The sequence below is a fragment of the Anser anser genome (assembly GCF_964211835.1).
Source record: "Anser anser genome assembly, chromosome: 18".
Taxonomy (NCBI): domain Eukaryota; kingdom Metazoa; phylum Chordata; class Aves; order Anseriformes; family Anatidae; genus Anser; species Anser anser.
The window spans coordinates 1,437,136-1,454,201 of NC_139739.1; the positions used below are offsets into that span (position 1 = coordinate 1,437,136).

At 54.8% G+C, this 17,066-nt stretch overlaps 1 protein-coding gene across 11 annotated transcripts in view; it reads right to left on the bottom strand.

Annotated features, from left to right (window-relative positions):
* Nucleotides 1–4,458: 4,458 nt before the first annotated feature.
* The window catches only part of SGSM1 (small G protein signaling modulator 1), a 40,015-nt gene continuing 27,407 nt past the window's right edge, over nt 4,459–17,066 (bottom strand). For 9 of the 11 annotated variants that reach the window (XM_083803746.1, XM_083803752.1, XM_083803755.1 and 6 more), the window contains 8 exons: nt 16,051–16,122; nt 14,491–15,075; nt 14,190–14,314; nt 12,846–12,928; nt 12,482–12,591; nt 12,100–12,196; nt 11,512–11,679; nt 4,459–11,024 (listed from right to left, as the gene is read on the bottom strand). In XM_083803746.1, the coding sequence (XP_083659872.1) occupies nt 10,936–11,024; nt 11,512–11,679; nt 12,100–12,196; nt 12,482–12,591; nt 12,846–12,928; nt 14,190–14,314; nt 14,491–15,075; nt 16,051–16,122 (1,329 nt within the window). In that variant the 3' untranslated portion in view covers nt 4,459–10,935. The remainder of the gene's footprint in view (nt 11,025–11,511; nt 11,680–12,099; nt 12,197–12,481; nt 12,592–12,845; nt 12,929–14,189; nt 14,315–14,490; nt 15,076–16,050; nt 16,123–17,066) is intronic. The other 2 variants (XM_083803747.1, XM_083803753.1) reach the window with 1 other exon arrangement.

Below are 17,066 nucleotides of genomic sequence, written 5' to 3' on the forward strand. Positions count from 1 at the left end.
AGAAGTTCAGCAAGGCAGAGGGTGCCAGGCCTTCATTCTCCTGCAGCTGCTGCAAGCAGCACCAGACAGAAATCCAGAAAGGAAGGATAATTGAGCATCAAATTTGTATGTATAATGCTCTCCAGGAGGAAAGAGTTGTTAAAGATCACACCGTAGTGGAGGTTTCGTTGCATCAGAGTGAAAATTGGTGGGTGTGGAGTTTTTGCAATTATATAATCTCTGGCGGTTTTGGCTTCGCTGCTTTTGGGTGAGGACGCAGCAGCCCCGGCCCGTCTGCGGCCCGCCCTGCGCTATCAGCAAATGGCACATGGTCCGACTGCGTGGGGGCTGTGGTGAGAACAAAGGAAAGCAGATTTCCTGGGAGTCTGTTTTTGTTTTCCCAAGCAGAAGAGTGACTCAGATTTCAGCTCGCGCTCCTGTAACTCGGCCAACAACAACACGCTGTTAGTCAAAGTGATAAAGGCAAGCATCTTTGTGCCATTTGCTGAACGAATAAAAGCTCACGTAAACTCGTCCACCCCAGGGCCGACTCGCTGACCCATTCAGAGACCAGGCGCGGATGCAGGGACGGTCTCTCCCCGAGCAGCCTCGCAGCCCTCCAGCAAACTGCCCAGCACGTACGCTGCTGTCTCAAACACTGCAGGCGGTCCCAGCGCGTGCACTGTCTTAGCTGATAGCTCCGCGATGAATAGCGGTGAACACGCACATGTCATCCTAACGCAGTTGCCAAAAGTGTCGCAGAAATGCTTTTGCTTTCTGGGAAATACTCCAGGAAAATGCACCCTGCTTCCTGGTGCTTAAAAAGAGGCTCGACACATCCCTGCTCTTTTGTCCTCCGTATCCGAGCTTGTTTTTCATGGCTGTGAGGTGCCTTCCCAACCCTCTGGAATGCCCACAGCGTGCATTGCTCATCGCAGCCACCGCACACCAGCCTAGCAAAGAAGTCTGCAGGTTGCAGGCCGGCAGGGGCTGTCCCCAGCGCCGTCAGCACGGTGCTAGAGCTCCTTTTGGGGGATCAGCCTGAAGCAAGCACCGCCTGCACAAACTGTGCTGCACTGGTGCAAAATGGGGCTCGCCAAAGGATTTGCTGAGGAATTGCTACACACAGCTGTGGGTAAGCCCTTGTGCAATGGCTGGGCTTTCTCTGGAAAAGGAGCACCCCCGAAACACGTGTTAGAACACCTTGAACAAGTCAGATGCAGCTAGAGGTGCTAACAGGGCAGAGCAGACCTTAGCGGAGGGAGATGTTGAGACTAGAGACACTTCGCACTGACATTTTAACGTGTTGCTTCATGCACGTTAACAGCGTGCTAAAAATACGCCTGGTCCGTCCCTGCTGCTGCAGCCAGGGCACTGTGGGGGTGCCACGTGCCACCACGTCGCAGGACGGGGCTCACGGCCACACCGACGGGCTCACAAAGTCACTGCCCCTCGGCGGCTCCCCCATCCCCATCGCGCCCAAGCTCACCAAGGCCGGCATCCCGCCAGCCTCCAGCCCCTCCAGCAGGCTCCGAGCTTGACACCACTTGACCGAGCTGGTGAGGAAACCTGCACAGACACTTTGCTCTGGGTTGAACCGAGTTTCCTTCCACGTAGTCATCCGGCAGCAGGATCAGCGCAGGTCCGTGCACGCACAGCTCTCAGGCCTGAGTCCTACAGCTGCTCAGGCCGGCGCTGCCGGAGGAGCGCGGGGCTGCGGGGCCGATCCTGCACAGAGCAGCAACGCGGGCTGCAGGGCAGGATGCCGGGCACGCCGCTGCACTCAGTGGCTCTGCCAGCATAAGTCTGCTTCAAAGCATGACCTCAGGATCACTGCTTTTGTGAGAAAGTGCCCAAAATTAAAAATGAAAGGAATTCACTTTTAGGACCATTCACTTTCATCCATCTAAGCAGCATGATTTTTGCCACGCTCTCCGCTCCATGCACGCAGAACATTTCTGCTTTTGCACACTGGGGACCTGGCCTCTAGTAATTAGCTTGCCAATTAATATCAGGTAATTAACACGTTCATAAGGGCTGATGGAATCCCACCCTGACGTTTTCTGAGCTATGCATGTTTGGGGAGCGTCTTCATCAGCCTTTTGAAGTCCTTTGCTGTGAATTCACCTGCAATCAATTAAGCCTGCGCTAAAAACTGGTGCTGTGCCATTAGAGCAAACATGCCCCAAGAAGCAAACATATTAAGGATTAATTAAATACCAGGTTTTATTTAATTAAGCCTCTTCTCATAAGTATGTAAAGGCAGGAATCTGGAGCGAGCACCTGATCTTGCGTTCTCGTCTATCCCATTTTTAGAAGCGCATTTAAACTTGGTTGGTGCTGTTTAAAACACGAACTTCAGGCCGACACCAAGCTATGGGACTGCCCAGTGCAGGCACTGGCGAGCACAACGTCGCGAAGGGGGTGGTGGTGGCACTGAGCCCTCCCGGGGCAGGGCTCCCTGCTGCCCCTTCCCCTGGCGGTGCTGGGAGCCCCCTGAGCCCCGCAGACCTGCTGGGACCAGCAGGCACCCGTCCTCCCGCTCTCCTCACCCTCCTGGCATTTCTTTACGACCACGTTGTCACCCCTGTTACCTGCTAAGCTGCAGCAAGAAAGGCACCAGCCTGCCGTATCGGCAGCAGTTTAAAGGTCCCGCGATAGACCCGGGGAATACCAAGGCAAGCTCGGGAGATGAAGTCCAAGGCCGTTTTCCGTGCTGCTGCAGAGCGCGCTGCCCGGCTGTGCTACAGGGGAGGCAGGCGGACACGAGCCACCACCGTGCCTTCTCCTCCCCAGCCCCAAGCTCCCCACGCCAGTTCGGCAGCCGCCAGGTTACGTCCTCCAGGCCACCAAGGGGGTGCACGAGGAAGAGGGAGCAGCGACAGCACCGGCGGGGCTCAAGGAGATGTCAGTGACCAGCGGAGCCCAGGGCAGGGACGGGCGCGGGCAGCAAGGCCACGGCCACAGGAGGATCACAGCAAGAGCCTCCAGCCAAGCCGTGTGGAAGGCTGTGGAGGCTGCAGAGGGTCGTGGAGGGCCGCAGACTCCCGTCCCAGGGTTGTGTTTCCCCAGTGCAGTTACAGCCCTCAGCTCCCCCTTCCCAGGGCAGCCCCTGCCCTTGGCAGTGCCGGCTCCGCACCACTTGCCACCCACCCCGTGCCCCCCGTGCCGCAGGGCTCGGCCTGCCCGAGGGACCAGCCCCAACCCCGGCCCGTGCAGCCCGGCTGGGGGTGCTGGAGCCGGCCTCCTCCCTCCTCCCCGGCCTCCTCCCCAGGCCCCGCTGGGTCTCCGTCCTTCCTGCAGGCAGGGCTGCGGGGAGACAAGGAGCCGTGGCACAGCGCTGCGTTACGGCAGCAGTCGCGGTGCTGCGAAGCACCAAAACCATCCAGACTCCAGCAAACAGGAGCGCGTTCTCTGCTGCAGGAACGCCGGAGGTGGGAGGAGGTTAAGGGAAGGAGCACGCGCTGCGAGACCTCAGCCTGCCTCCGACTCTTACACTGAAAAATTCCTTGTCAGCAGCTCAGAGAGCACAGAAAGAGCTTGGTGCAGATTAAGTGGAATTACTGTTCATTAACAGCACCAGTGAGCATTTACTGACATACATTCAGTGACTATGGGAGCTTTTTCCACACTGAAAATTGTTGCAGGGCCGTTTTGCCGTGGCTTTTCCTAGCAGCTTTCCTTGCCAGGAGCAGCAGGCAGCTGCGGCCACACGGCACCAAGGTGGAACCGGGACACGGGGGCTGCAGGACAAGGAGAGCCCGTGGGTGCTGAACCAAGGGCCAGGACTGCGGAGTCAGAAAGGGCTCGAGGGGAAGAGCTTGGATGTGGTGACGAGGAGCACGACAGAGCGGATGACAGCGCCTGCTTTTCAAACTGTGCATTTAACACATTTTTTTCCTGGAAGTATTTTTCCAAGAGGCTTCCTCCCGTGGTCTGTGCTGCGGTTTACCTCTCAGAAGAAACAACTGCCCCCGTTTGTATCTGTGCCTTCACCTGGCTGCTAACATCTCATTCTCAGCTCCAAAGGCGCACCAAGCTGGAGCCTCAGCAGTTTGCCAACCCAGGAGGGAAGGAGGTGGAAGGGACCGAGGCACTGCCCTGGGTGCCTGCTGCCACCCATCACACCCCTGCTGCTCAGATCTGGGCCCGGGGACTGGTCATGAGCACACAGAGGCACGGGACAAATCCCCTTCCCTTGCATGCTGGCAGCAGAGAGGAGCTGGTCTTCACCAGCTGTGCCCCAAGTCTGTACGGGTCGCCCCCGTCTGTCCTCAAAACCGGGGTAAAAGCAGCAGGGTACCCCCCCGGGCCCCAATGGTTTGGGTGCAGCACCGCCAGCCCCGTGCCTTCGGAAGCAGCCGCTCTGATCCCGACAGCGCTGCCTCGTCGGGGTCCCCCCGGCCACTGTCTGAGCAGGGACCGCACAGCCGGAAAGAACAACCAGGGCTTTATTGATCTGAAAATACATCAACCATAGAGAATAGAGCTTTAATTTTTCTTTCTGAACAACGATAAAGAACGGTTTACATTAAAAAAAAAAAAGCATGAATAAAATAATAAAAAACATACCACAGTGTGGAGTTCAAATCTAAGAACAGTAGCAGCACTTCTACAAATATATTAAAAGCTATAGTGCTCATTAACCTCAGACTGAGCAACTCCCAGAGACCGAAATGGCATCCAACATATAAAAGCAGCAATTCAGTGTAGGGCAACATAAAAGTCTAATACCAGTACATCGAATACATTCAGAACCCCGCTGTTGAGAGGCAAACCCTCGTCCCCCAGAGCTCGCATCGTTACCTGGCATTGCCACGACAGCTGCAGCAGGTGACGGCCCAACAGCACCCGTGCACCCTGCCGAGCTCTCCAGAACACATTTTAGCACGAGGGAAGCGACAATCGTGGGTCTAAGGTTATATCCGAGATGGATTTTCAACAATTTTTACTTAATTCTGTTTATGTAAAACAGCTTTCCTCCTTCCCTGGCTCCTGGAAATTGTACTCTAAGAGGAGACTGAATTTCTGAGAATTTCAGTAGATCTGCTTATGCATTCACAAAAATGACATTTTTAGTATCTCAGTATCCAGTATCAGGATTTTTAATTCTTTACCTTCCCTAGCAGCGAAGCCACACTGATTCGTAAAATCCCATGGACTTTTTGAGATCTTGTGCATAGTTCAAACTTTAGCATTGATTTATGAAAAACAAACAAACAAAAAACCCACCCTGATAAGTGGAGCTTTTTACCCAGGAGTTTCTCTGTTGAGCGTTTTCCCATTCCTACAAAGAAGCTAATGGGAAGCAGCCCTCATCCTCCCCCTCCTGCAGTGGCCATCCACAACCAGCCCCGTGCAGGGAGCGGAGGGGCGCGGGGGTCTCCGCCGAGGGGCACGGCGGGGGGGAGCAGGCTGCAGAGCCCTGGGGGCCCGCTCGGGGTCCGGCTCCACGCGGCAGGACCGAGGGGCTGCAGGCACGGCCCCTGCAGCTCCACCGCTGCGCTCCCTGCTCGGCCTCCGCGTGCAAGATCGGTTTTTAAAAGGGAGTCGTTCAACTACTGAGCTGGAATTTAAGGTTGAATATGCTTCTGGTAAACTACAACTAGCTGTATATCAAAAGAACGATATGGCTATTCCAACGGCATACATTCTGCAGGAAATTCAAGATTCAAAGTTCAGAAGAAATCCAAGCACTCCGAGCTGTAGAAAAGCATGGCTATGGCACCAAAAAGAACCTGGCCTTGGCCCATGGCCACCACGAACATAAACGAGGTGAGTGCAGCTCACAAAGACTTCGGGTGCCTTAATCAGCAATGTGTGTTTACTTCACGGCAGGCAAAGAGGATAATGACCTTGAGTGAAGATCATTTGAGCGCCTGAAACAGCACGCAACAGTAAGTGGCATTGTATCTACTTCAGGGTATCTGAAAATGCTTGCAAGGATTCTGAAAACTGGTTCTGGTGAGAGTTACGGCACGGCCCTGTTGCTAGAAATTGTCACTTCATCCATAAATTGTGCTCTTTCACTTCCAGTTTGTGCTCACGCAATACTAAAACGCAGAAAATGTGCCCAGAAGTGAAAAGTCCCAAATGGAGTTGGCAAGTGTTTGATGAAACGACAATCACTGAGGCCCCACTGAGGAACGGGCTCAGAGGCCACCGCTAGCCAGCAGTGCCCCAGCACAGAGCGGCCACTTAAAATATCGGAAGGTGTTTTTTAAAGCTAACTTACATGATGAGAATCCCGAAACTGGTCCCATATCTGTTCTGAGGACTGTTTGCCACAGCAGCTCCCAGTGCAGAGACCTAGCCAACTACTCAAAAGAAATGGAAGAAGAAAGGAAAAGTACCCATCCAGATTTTTAAAAATAAATAGAAGTAATAAAGAAGAAAGGGTAAGAAGAATCTCATCCCCTACATTTGTTCCTGGCCACAAGCCTGTCGCAAGGCTTGTGTCTGTCTCCAAGGGGGGATTTAGGCACGGGCTCGCAGCTTGCCCAGAGCAGAACTACGATTCCAAGCGACCACATCAAGAGCAGTCACTCCTCTCGATATGTTTTTTATTTACCGGTGAAAACCGTTGCTGATACCTGCACTTGCGTTGCTGGCTCTGGTTACAATACCAGCTATATTTGGCTGTGTTCAGGGATGTTCAGCAAGGGGCTGGATGAGAGCAGCACAGGGTGGCAGCAGGAAGTTCCCAGGCAAAAAACCCTCTCAATCTTCATGAAAAGTGTCAGTACCTAAGCAATTCAGAGAACCAAGACAGTAAGAAAAACTCCTATAAAAAAAATCACACATTTAGGAACAAAGACAACTTGTAAGGTGTTTACGTTAGCAACACTAAAAAAGATGGGTACCGAGAGTTATTTGGCAGCTTGCACCGGCGGAAAGCTCAAATGCAGCAAGGACCCATCAGTGACTCCCTCGGGGAAAAGCAGGGCCGGGATTCAAACACTGCCGGCGTTTAAACACACCGAGACGATCGGAGAGCTGAGCAGCTCCAGCACGGGCGAGTGCAGGAGCAGGGAGACGGACGATCGGCCCGCGGCGGAGCGGGATGCGAGCGGGCAGGGAGGAGGCAGCGGCGCGGAGCCCAGGGAGCGAGCAGCTCGGGCCCTGGTCCCGCAGAGCTCTCAAGGGGTGAATCGCAGCTGCAGGATCTGCGAGGATGAAGCATTCCCTCTCCCGGAGCCAGACAAGATTACTGTATATGGGCAGGCTTCTCCCCCGGCCCGAGCAGGCAACCTCCGGCTGCACAGCCGGGGTGGGAGCCGCGGTGCCGCGGAGCAGAGCGAGGTTTTATCTCGTGGCACCGAGCAGAGGGGCAGAGCCAGCGGGAGAGGATGAGGCCCACAACCAGGTGCACAGCAAGAACCTTTCCTTAAATCTTGGTCACTTTAAACAGATCTCGAGGCCCAGACTCCTGGTGCTCAGGCCCTTCGGTGCACACCTCCACCGGCACGTAAATGCCCTGGCAGGGCAGCCTCCGTGCCAGAGGAGTCGCCAAGAGCAGAGCTGCTGCGGGGAGAAGCTGCGACTCCTCTGACGCTCAAAACTGAGCCCAGGAGGACAGCCCTGGCTGCGGGAGGGCCGGGCGCAGGGCTGATCACACTCACCAGCCATTTCTGAGCCCCAGGGCCACCGTCCTGCAGAGGGCTGGCAGGGGCTGGGAGCTGCCTTTCTCGTCTCAGACCTGCAGGGGAACACCAGCTGCACCTCTGCTCTCCCGGGAGCAGGGGTTTTCACCAACTTTTGTGAGACTTGCCCAGGAGCACAGCCAGGGACACAGCGGCTTCAGCAGAGCTGCCCTGGCCTGACGCTAGCCAGGAGAGCGGCTCAGCTCTGCGAGCACTCTGTGCAGATCACCTGATGTTCTCTAAGTGTCATCAGCTGCAAAGGAGAATTATTTCAGTACCAATTTAAATGTAACCTGGCACGTTATATTCTTTGGACTATCCGCTTTCTTTGCGACTCACACCAGATCCCAGCTCTCCAACTGCCCTTACCCGAGCTGACCCAGGGCCAGCACAAAACCCCGCACAGCGCTGTGCTGGAACAAAGCTCCCCCCCTCCACACTCCTTTTGTCCTTCTTTTCCAGAGTTTTAAAATCAGAACTAAAATCAAGCCGAGCTGAGGTCACGACGGTTCTGCTCCGAGCCTCCTGCCGCCGTCCAGCACGCGTAGCACAGCACAGGGCAGTGACCGATTGGCACATCACGGAACGGGTGCTAGAGAAACCACGCGGTCCTTGAAGCAATACATTTCTTCTCCCCCCCTCAAAAAATAACCCGCTTAATTCACATATTTCTCTCTATACTGTATATATATATATATATACTATATATAGACACAATTTTCTGGTAAACATTTACAAGATATGTTTGCAACATTGAAAAGATATATCTCCATTTGCATAACAACGCACACTCACACACTTCAGTATACAAGGACACACGGTAATGTACAATCAATAAATAAATACTTTTTTTCCCCCAGAAGTTATTCAAAAAACACTGCTATTGAGCGGCCCAAAGACACTCTCAGTTAATACAGACAGCAAATATTGTGCAGATTTTCTTGGCTGTTTTTTGTTTAAAAACCAAGAAAAGAAAAACAGAAGCTTGAAAGATAAAAGTGTCAGCGACGTTGCTTGTTAGGACTGTGTTTCAGTTAACCCATTGGTTCTCGTCCCTCAGAGAGGGAAGGGCAGAGCACTTTCCCTTCCCCTTTGGAAGAGGTTACGCAGGCAGATGTTTGCCTGTCCCAAGACCTAGACAGAGCAGGAACAGGCTGGCAGGGAGGGCACGAGCTTCCTGCTTTATGGAAAAATGAGAGAATCCCACGGAAACTTGCAGATTCAAAGCTCAACTGCTTTTGTTTCCTGTGCTACCACAGACTGCAGACCAAGCACTCTTTGGAGGTTTCACGCAAAAAACTTCTTCAAATAATTTCCCACCTAGACTGTTGGTAATAGCTTTTGCTTGTTGGCTTTATAAGAAATGAACGGCTCTCCCCATCACTCTCACCCCCTGCTGCAGTCCTGTTCCCTGCAGATGGTGGCATGCACTGTTCCCTACTTTTCACAGCTGGGAGCTCCGTGTCCCAGCGTTGCAGAAAGAGTAGCTGACTTACTCAGACTGCTTCACCACAACTGCAGAAGGTCTCTGGAGCAAGTTTTCTCTTCTGCAGCCTTGTACATCTTTTCTGTTCAAGCAACATCTAACACACGCCACAAGTAAATACAGGGTACACCAGCACAGACAGACGGCCCACGGAAGGGAAGGGCCCCTCTTCCCTGCTGGCGAGCAGCGCTCCATCAGCGAGAGAAGAGCAGGAGGCCCTTATCTTGCAGAGGGGAGGAGGACAGCACGCACGCATCACACATTACACGGAGGGGGAACACAGATTTTTGCAGCAAAACTTGAGAGAAGTACCCTTATGGAGAGCTACAGCCTAGCATCTTCCCTGCTGCTGAAAGCACACCTTCACGGCAGCTTTCTGTGGCCATGGCAAATCTCCCTCTGGCTGAACTCGGCCTGCCAATAACCTACACTTCTCCTTTTCCTTTTTTTTTTATTTTTACCTGAGTTGAGAAATGAATCCAAACCCTCCGTAACACAGCCACAGCACGGCACAGAAGCTCAGCTCTCAGGCTGATAGTGCTGGAGAGGCACTTCATGCAGCGTGCTCCAGGGGTGCAACGCTGGAGAGCCACTGCAGGAAAGGTGGCCACAGAAGTGCATCTTCTAAAAGCAAAGACCACTCAGGGACCTTGGCCTATTTGGTCCTTCGCAGGTGAAAGCAGCCCACCAGGACCTAACCGGAGACTTTCAGTGGACTTAGAGGGCTTTGCAACCAGCCCCATAAGCACACAGAAAACCTGCAGGCACCAAGGGGATTGTTTGCACTGGTTAGATGTAAGCAGCTGGTCTTTTGATTAATAGAGGGAGAGACAGGCACCTTCCGAGGGAAAAGTCAGGACAGTCACTTAAGTCAGGAGCTCTGACTTGCCTTCCGAGGAGCTCTCCCCTAACACAGGTTGCAGAAGAACGATCAGGAGACCAGACTGCTAACACAAGCAGCTAGAGTAAGGCAGGTACAAAAACCTCAGGTCTAGAGCTCCCAGATGAGGCCAGGACCAGATTTTCCAGTGTTCAGAGTGTGTTACAGAGGCTGGATTTTGAAAGAGAAACCCAATGCTGACTTTGGAGCTCTTCCGAAAATCCATCCCCAGACAAAACTCCTGTGTGCTCAGATATTGTAGTAACAAACAATGTAAAAATCCCAGGGAGAGATCGGAGCCCTAAAAACACTAAAGGAAATGCTATGCATCAAGGGACAAGGTCAAAAGAAGAGGAATTCCTGCGATCGAAGTCCCTCTGTTACTGGCAGAGCCTCATAACGATTGTAAGAAACCGAGTACTGGCAGCATCCCTGTCCTGCCTGGGCTTGCAGGGCTGGCCAGCTTCCCCGTGCCATGGTAAGGGCTGTCGAAGGAAGCAGCTCGATTTCCTCCCGACAGAGGCTGTAGAGCCCGTCAGCCCCGGGGGGCTGCCAGCCCAGCTCTCCCAGACCCCCAGCTCCGACCTGGGATGCTGGCAGCTGCCTCTGCGGTCGCGGTGGTCACCCACGTGCCACACCTCTGCCACGGCGAGGCAAGGAAGCGACTGCCTGGTCCTGCTTCCAAAGAAGTCTTTAGCAATAAAACGCGATTGTACAGATCTTTGGTTAAGTCACCGGAGAACGCTGCGAGGAGCTGAGCCAGGGCCCCCAGACCTAACACTGCGCACAGCACTGGGAGAGCTGGGGCTACCTCCGGCTTAGACAGCAGCACGTGTCCAACTACCTTCCTTCCACAGGCGCGGCACGTCACGAAAAAGGAGAGGGAGAGGAAGCATTGAAGGGGAGTCCCGGCTCTTCGTCTGGATGCCTCGTCTTCTCCACGTCCTTCACTTGTTCTCGATCAAAGTCTGGACTTTGTACACAAGGTCCCGAGCCAGCTTCAGGATCTGCTTGGTGTTGTGCCGCTCGGCCATTTCTGGAACACAGACAGAAGGAGCCCACAGAGAGGCGATACCTGAGCAGCCCAGCATCTCGAGGAGCCCCCCAGGCCTCACCACTCTGCTTCACAGCCAAGCCTGAGGCAGCAGCCGAAGCTGTGAACTCACATCCGAGTCCCTAAGCACCAGCCCTTGCAGAGACACCTGACCCTGAAGGGCCATCATTACGGAGCTTATCTCAGCACGATTACAACCTGCAGGAAGCACCACCTACACTCACAGCTCCCTCCAAGCACAGATAAGGCAGGCTGTGACCAAGGATGGTCCCCCAGGCATCGTCTGAACCCTTCAGACGCAGGAGATCTCTTTAACATCACGTTCCAAGTACCAGCGTAGCACAACCATACGCTGCCCTGTTCAACATTTACCAGTGTGTTCGAGACGTGACTGCCTACAGCCAGACAGACGTGCAGCCTGCACCTGAGCAGCTGCCACAAATTCAGCCCAACAGAACACGAGCCGTACCATTGAAAAATTTGATGATGTCTGTAAAATCCATGTTGTTCTCCAAGATTATGTCCCGGTACATTTCCACCAAAGCCAGGGCTATGAAGAGCACATAGTGTGTGGAGGAAACGTGTGCAGCTGCCCAGATGGTCTCCCAGACGGCGAACACATCATCGTACACCAGCTCTGTTAAGGGAGGAGAAAAAACCAGCAGTCACTACACCAGCCCCTGGCTTACAACCATCCTGACTCACAGCACTCGCAGCAGCACTGGGGAAGACAGGCTGGTGGTTTCTTCCCACAAGAACCTGTTCCAAGGAATAAGTCAGCCATCTACAGAGACAAATATTCTGGCCTGCAGCAGGTGGTACAGACTTCAGGACATAAACCTGCTGGAAGCTCACCAGCAGCTCTGGAGCAACAGGTTCTGTAACTAGACAGAAAAGTCAGCCTCAAACCTACCAGGGAAAAGCAAAACAGAAGCACATAGCAAAAAATGAAGTTAAACGACTAAAGCTGCAGAGCATATTGAGAAGTGGGGAAGCGTGGCAGACCCTCACTTCACCCCCCTTCGCTGGTCTCATCTTTCTCCCTCCCTGCACACACCTCTCTTGAAGTCGAGGAGAAACCATCGGTAGCAGAAGTAGAAATGAGTGTAATCACCATTCTGGTGCATCAGCTCGAAGAGCTCAGAGTCCAGAATCTGCCAAGAAAAGCAAAAAGAAACTCATCAGTGCACACCTGAGGCACCAACCACTCCTCTGTCTGCTTCCCTCCCTCCCACCGCTCGCCTCCCGCACCATCGTTCACCCAGCTTCACCCGCCCTTGCAGCCCTGCCACACGTTACTCCCGGGCTCTCTTTACAGCCCCCCTGCTCTCCTGCCACAGGAAGCTCCTCTCAGCCCGTCCCACGGAGGCCCCCACCCCAAGAACAGCTCTCCCTCACTGCCCTGAGAGGCTGCTGCCCCTGCGCCAGGACTGCCCTACCTGGATCAGGGATCTCATGTTAGCAAAGTGGGTGTCCATGGCCCCCCCATGGGGGAAGTTCTGGTTCATCCTTTTCATGAGCTCAGTGAAGCAGCTGAAAGCCAGAGCCTCTGCACGGGGAAGACGGAGAGTCAGCGCTCTGTCGCAAGGGCACCACCGCATCCGCACCCGCGCGTGACCATGCCTGCAACACCCGGGCAGCAGCACCCGTCCCCACTGCACGCACACGCAGAGCCGGGGGTGCACGGCAGGGACTGGCCTTGGAAGCACCCCAAGGCTCCCCCCCTCTGGGTGTGGGACCCAGCAGATCCCCCCGTGCACTCCCACTACAGCAGCGGAGAGCGGGGCAGAGCCACCCACTCACCATCGTCCAGGATGACCAGGAGAGGGGCCAGCAGGTCACACATCCCCTGCACGTAGCCAATCTCAATGTGCTGCCAGATGTAGCTGTGAAGGAGGGCAGGAAAGCCGTGAGCCCCCTCCCCGTGCCCAGGGCTAAGCCCCTGCCCCATTTCCCAGCGCCGCGGCCCGCTGGCACGTGCCCTGCCTTTACCCCTGTGATGCTGGCGTGCCCTACAAGCCGCCCCCAGCGCACAGCCGGGGCCATCAGGGCACATCAGACCCGTTCATCCCATTACGCCCGTGCCCCGTTGCTCCGCAGCTGGCCTGTAAATGATTAAGTCCCAGCGGTGACTCCCAGGTAAGCCACGCGCGGCACAGCCCGGGGTATCCGCTGTGCAAGGCCTGCTGCCTGGAGCTCGGAGCAGGGAAAAGGGAAATCAGAGAGCACGGCGAGGCGCAGGAGGTTGGGCAAAGGGCAGGGACCGATGGAGTTTGTTCCTTTGTCTCTCTCATTCTCAACCCTTCCCCTTGATTCATCCTCTGGGCTGGGGAGAGCCTCCCCTGCACGGCGCTGCCTGCTTCGCCTCCCTGGACCCGGCGTCCCAGGAAGCGACCGGCCCTGCACAGACCTTCCCATATTTGGTAGCAAGTCAAAAGTGTTCAGAAAGGGCTCCAACCCGCTGCTGGCACAGGGAAGCGATCTCTTCCACCCTGCCCACTAGTTTTCCAAATTCTGCTGCATTGTAGGTCTCGTCTCAGCAGAGATCTCCAACTCCGGCTGCCAGATAAAGTGACAGCTCTAATGAAATAGCAGCTTCTCCTCATATTTGCAAGATGAGTAAGAGTGCTTCAGCCTCCACTGCCCCTGCAGCAGCCACAGCTGCTGAGCTGGAGCTGGTCTGGGTCGGTGAATGTCACACAACGACCTCTTAGTCACAGGGCAAGCAAGGAGAAATGGAAAGGCACCCAGGTACTCCTGTCCCCTGGGCTCCTGCGTAGGCACTAACCACTAGGTTGTTTCAGCATTTCTCATGAGTACTAGACCTCATTAAACACTTTTCCAGGCATGTTCCAAGAGCAGGTGGGCTATACCCTGTGCTCGCACACGCGGGCAGCCCCAGGGAGCCCCCTGCCCTGGCCCAGCCCCGGCACGCAGCAGGCACAGGGCTGATGGGCTCCTCGTCAGCTGCAGCCCTGGTTCTGTGGAAGAGGAAATTTAGAGGAGGAAGCCAAGGAGGCAAACTCAGCAGCCGGAACAAAGTCTGGGGCTCCGGTCTGACAATAAATTCAGGGAAGCCCTGCCAGGAGCCTGCCCCAGCACCGTGCAGGAGGGCGGGCAGCCCTGCCCCGGCCCCGCAGCTCCCACCTGCACATGATGTTGCGCAGCTTCTCCAGGTTGGCGGGGGTGAAGTACCAGTAGTTGCGGTCGCACCGCTGCACGTCCTTCTCGATGCGGTGCAGGTTCACTGTGTACATGTCCAGTAGCTCTGGCTGCCCAAAGCAAAAGCAAAGTTGATTTGTTTTCAAATAAAAAAAGAAAATTGCAAGGGCAAGGGAGCAACAGGGCAGAGTTTGGGTTGGCACAGTGCAGGATTAGCACAGGGCAAACACAGGGAAGTGGTGAGAGACTCACAAAAAACCCACTCAGTGAAGAAATAAAGACTTACAGAGTAGGTGACACCCGTCGAGGAGACAGGAGATGCTTCGCTGTTGGCCAGATCCGCCACAGCCAGGGAATCCAGCTGCGGGTACAAGCTCTCCATCTCCGGCTCCTCAGAGAGGTTATCTTCGCTCTCCACCAAGCTTTGCTTTTCAGCCTCACTGTCTGCCCAGCTCTCTACCACCGTCAGGGCCACAGCATCACGCCCACGCAGGACCCCTGCTGAGCTCTCCCCCACAGGAACAAAGTCCAGGCTTCCACCGGTCGGAAATTCACCTTCCAGGCTGTCCTGACCCTGCAGCTTTTCCTCCTGCGCAGCCCCATCCAGGTCCTGCGGGGCTGTCGCGTCGGACCCACCAGCCTTCCCTTGCGAGCTGGCTGAGGACTTGTTGGTTTCCAGGGCGCTGTCCTCGTTGCTGAAGCTGCGCTCCGAGAATCCCGACGCAATGGAGAAGTTCTGGGAAGAGGGATGGCCAGAATCAGGCGAACACGTGCCATTGGGAACGTTCCCGTTGGGGATCTTGCTTTGTTTTCCATCTTCCAGCTGAGCATCTGCTTCAGTCTGTTCCACCTCATCCACCGATTCAAACACCTGCACAGGGCAAGCAGAGCCCCGTCAGAGCGAGCAAGCCTGCTGCATGTGACAGCTCTTGGGGATGTCATGCCCATGTTCCCCACAGCAGGGAGGGAGGAAGATCTGCTCTGAAGAGGGCTACATACAGAGGAGGCCATTTCCCCAGATGCTTGCTCCAAATGCATCGACAATGCTGCCAAGTAGGCAGCGAGCTGCTCTTACTTATTAGTGCTCCGGCCCCACCACGGGAGGCCAGCAAGCACCCGAGAGCCCGCAAGTCCTGCAGCGATGCGCCTTGCTCCCCAAGCAAAGTGCGGTGCAGACCACAGCAGACCACGTTCACGGTCTGCGCAGGGCTCACGTGAGCAACCAGTGCAAAAAGGCTCAGAGGACCCGAAGGCATTTTCACCGGCTAATGCTGTGCCTGGCTGGGGCTCCACATCTTCCCTGAAGTCAAGGTCAACTTCAGCTGAGCACCAAGCTCTGGCCCATTTTAACCGGACTCTGGAAGGGTTTCTGGGCACAGTGATGGGACAGCTCTGCTGCCCTCAGCCTTCAGGCTCCCCTGCTTTCATCTGGCAGGTCAGTGCTGAGGCCTTTGCACAGCTCAGAGCCCCCAGTCCACGCTCCAGAGGACTATGCTTTACTCAGCACAATACATTGGGCAGAATGCCATTTGAAGTGGCTGATTAAGCACGTGGTTACCACCATATGGAGCAGCCAAAGGCCCTCATGTGTGAGGGCCACGTGTGGGTTGGTCCTTCGAGCCCGGGCAGAGCGGGCAGGTGAATATTAAACACCGCCACGCAGTGCGCGGCCCTGACCTTAGTGGCTCCAGAGGCAGGTTTGAGAGTCATTTACTTCCTCCAACTACGGCTCTGTTTGGCAGGAACCATTGCGGTTAGCAAGCAGCCCAAGGCAGGGGAGAGAGCCTCGTGCAGTAGGGCAGCCAGAGTGCGAACGGGCGAGAGGGGACAAAGCGCCGCCGCTCACCTGCGTGCTGGAGCTGGAGTCGCTCTGCAGCCGGGCGTGATTCTGTCGGCCGGAGCTGCAGCTCTGCGAAGACTGCAAGAGAGAGAGAAAAGGCCACTGAAAAGGCAAAGAACATGGTATCTGGAGTGGGGGCACGCTCAAGCCACGCTATCAGAGGTGGGCACGTCTATAAATAAGTGGAAAATGCATCCAATAAATTCTCCTATTTGACCCACGAAACACAGCCGTGTCACATCAGCTCTGCTCTGCTGGTTTGTCACTCAGAGCAGCACCCTCCCTCAGCCTGCCGCTGACATTTACCACTGGAGATGATAAAAAAACAAAGTCCCATGCCAATTCAGTTGTTCAAACACTGTTTGTTTGGGTATGAAATGAACTGCTTTCTTGTAGCCTTCAGAGAGGTCACGCTGTCTCCCCAGAGTGCAAATTTCTACTAATTTCAGTCCTAATTTGGCAGCAAAGCGACTCGCCCCATCTTAGTTTACATAAACGATGAAGTCACAGGCTATAAAACAATCCCTCTAAGCATATTAATGTTTTTTCCTTTTCTTAAAGGACAAACAGTGATGCTTTAAGCCAGGCTCTGTCAAGGCAGCCCCTCTAAAAGCCAACAGCACCATTTTCTGGCTTACTGCTGAAGCACAGAAGGAAGCGCTGGGCTCTGCAGCACCCAGTTCGGTGCTGTGCCTCGCGGATTCCCTCCGAGCAACGAGCCGTCATGTACGAGCGAGTCCTCCCTGCTATCTGAGCCGCCCCTGCGCAGGGCTTATCACGGCACAAGAGCCTGCAGCTGCTCCCACTGCACGCAAAGCTGGATGTACAGAGCATTGCAATTACATCACGCAGAAACAATAGGGTTTTAAGAAAACACAGCGCTTTCGGAACGGCAGCAGGAGCTGTCCCCACCCTAGCATTGTGGGTGTTTGCTGGGCAGGGCTCCGATGGAGAGAGGAAGGGCGACAGTTTTCCTCCATCACCATGGGAGCATTTTATAACAGGAAATTTCAGGTTAAGAT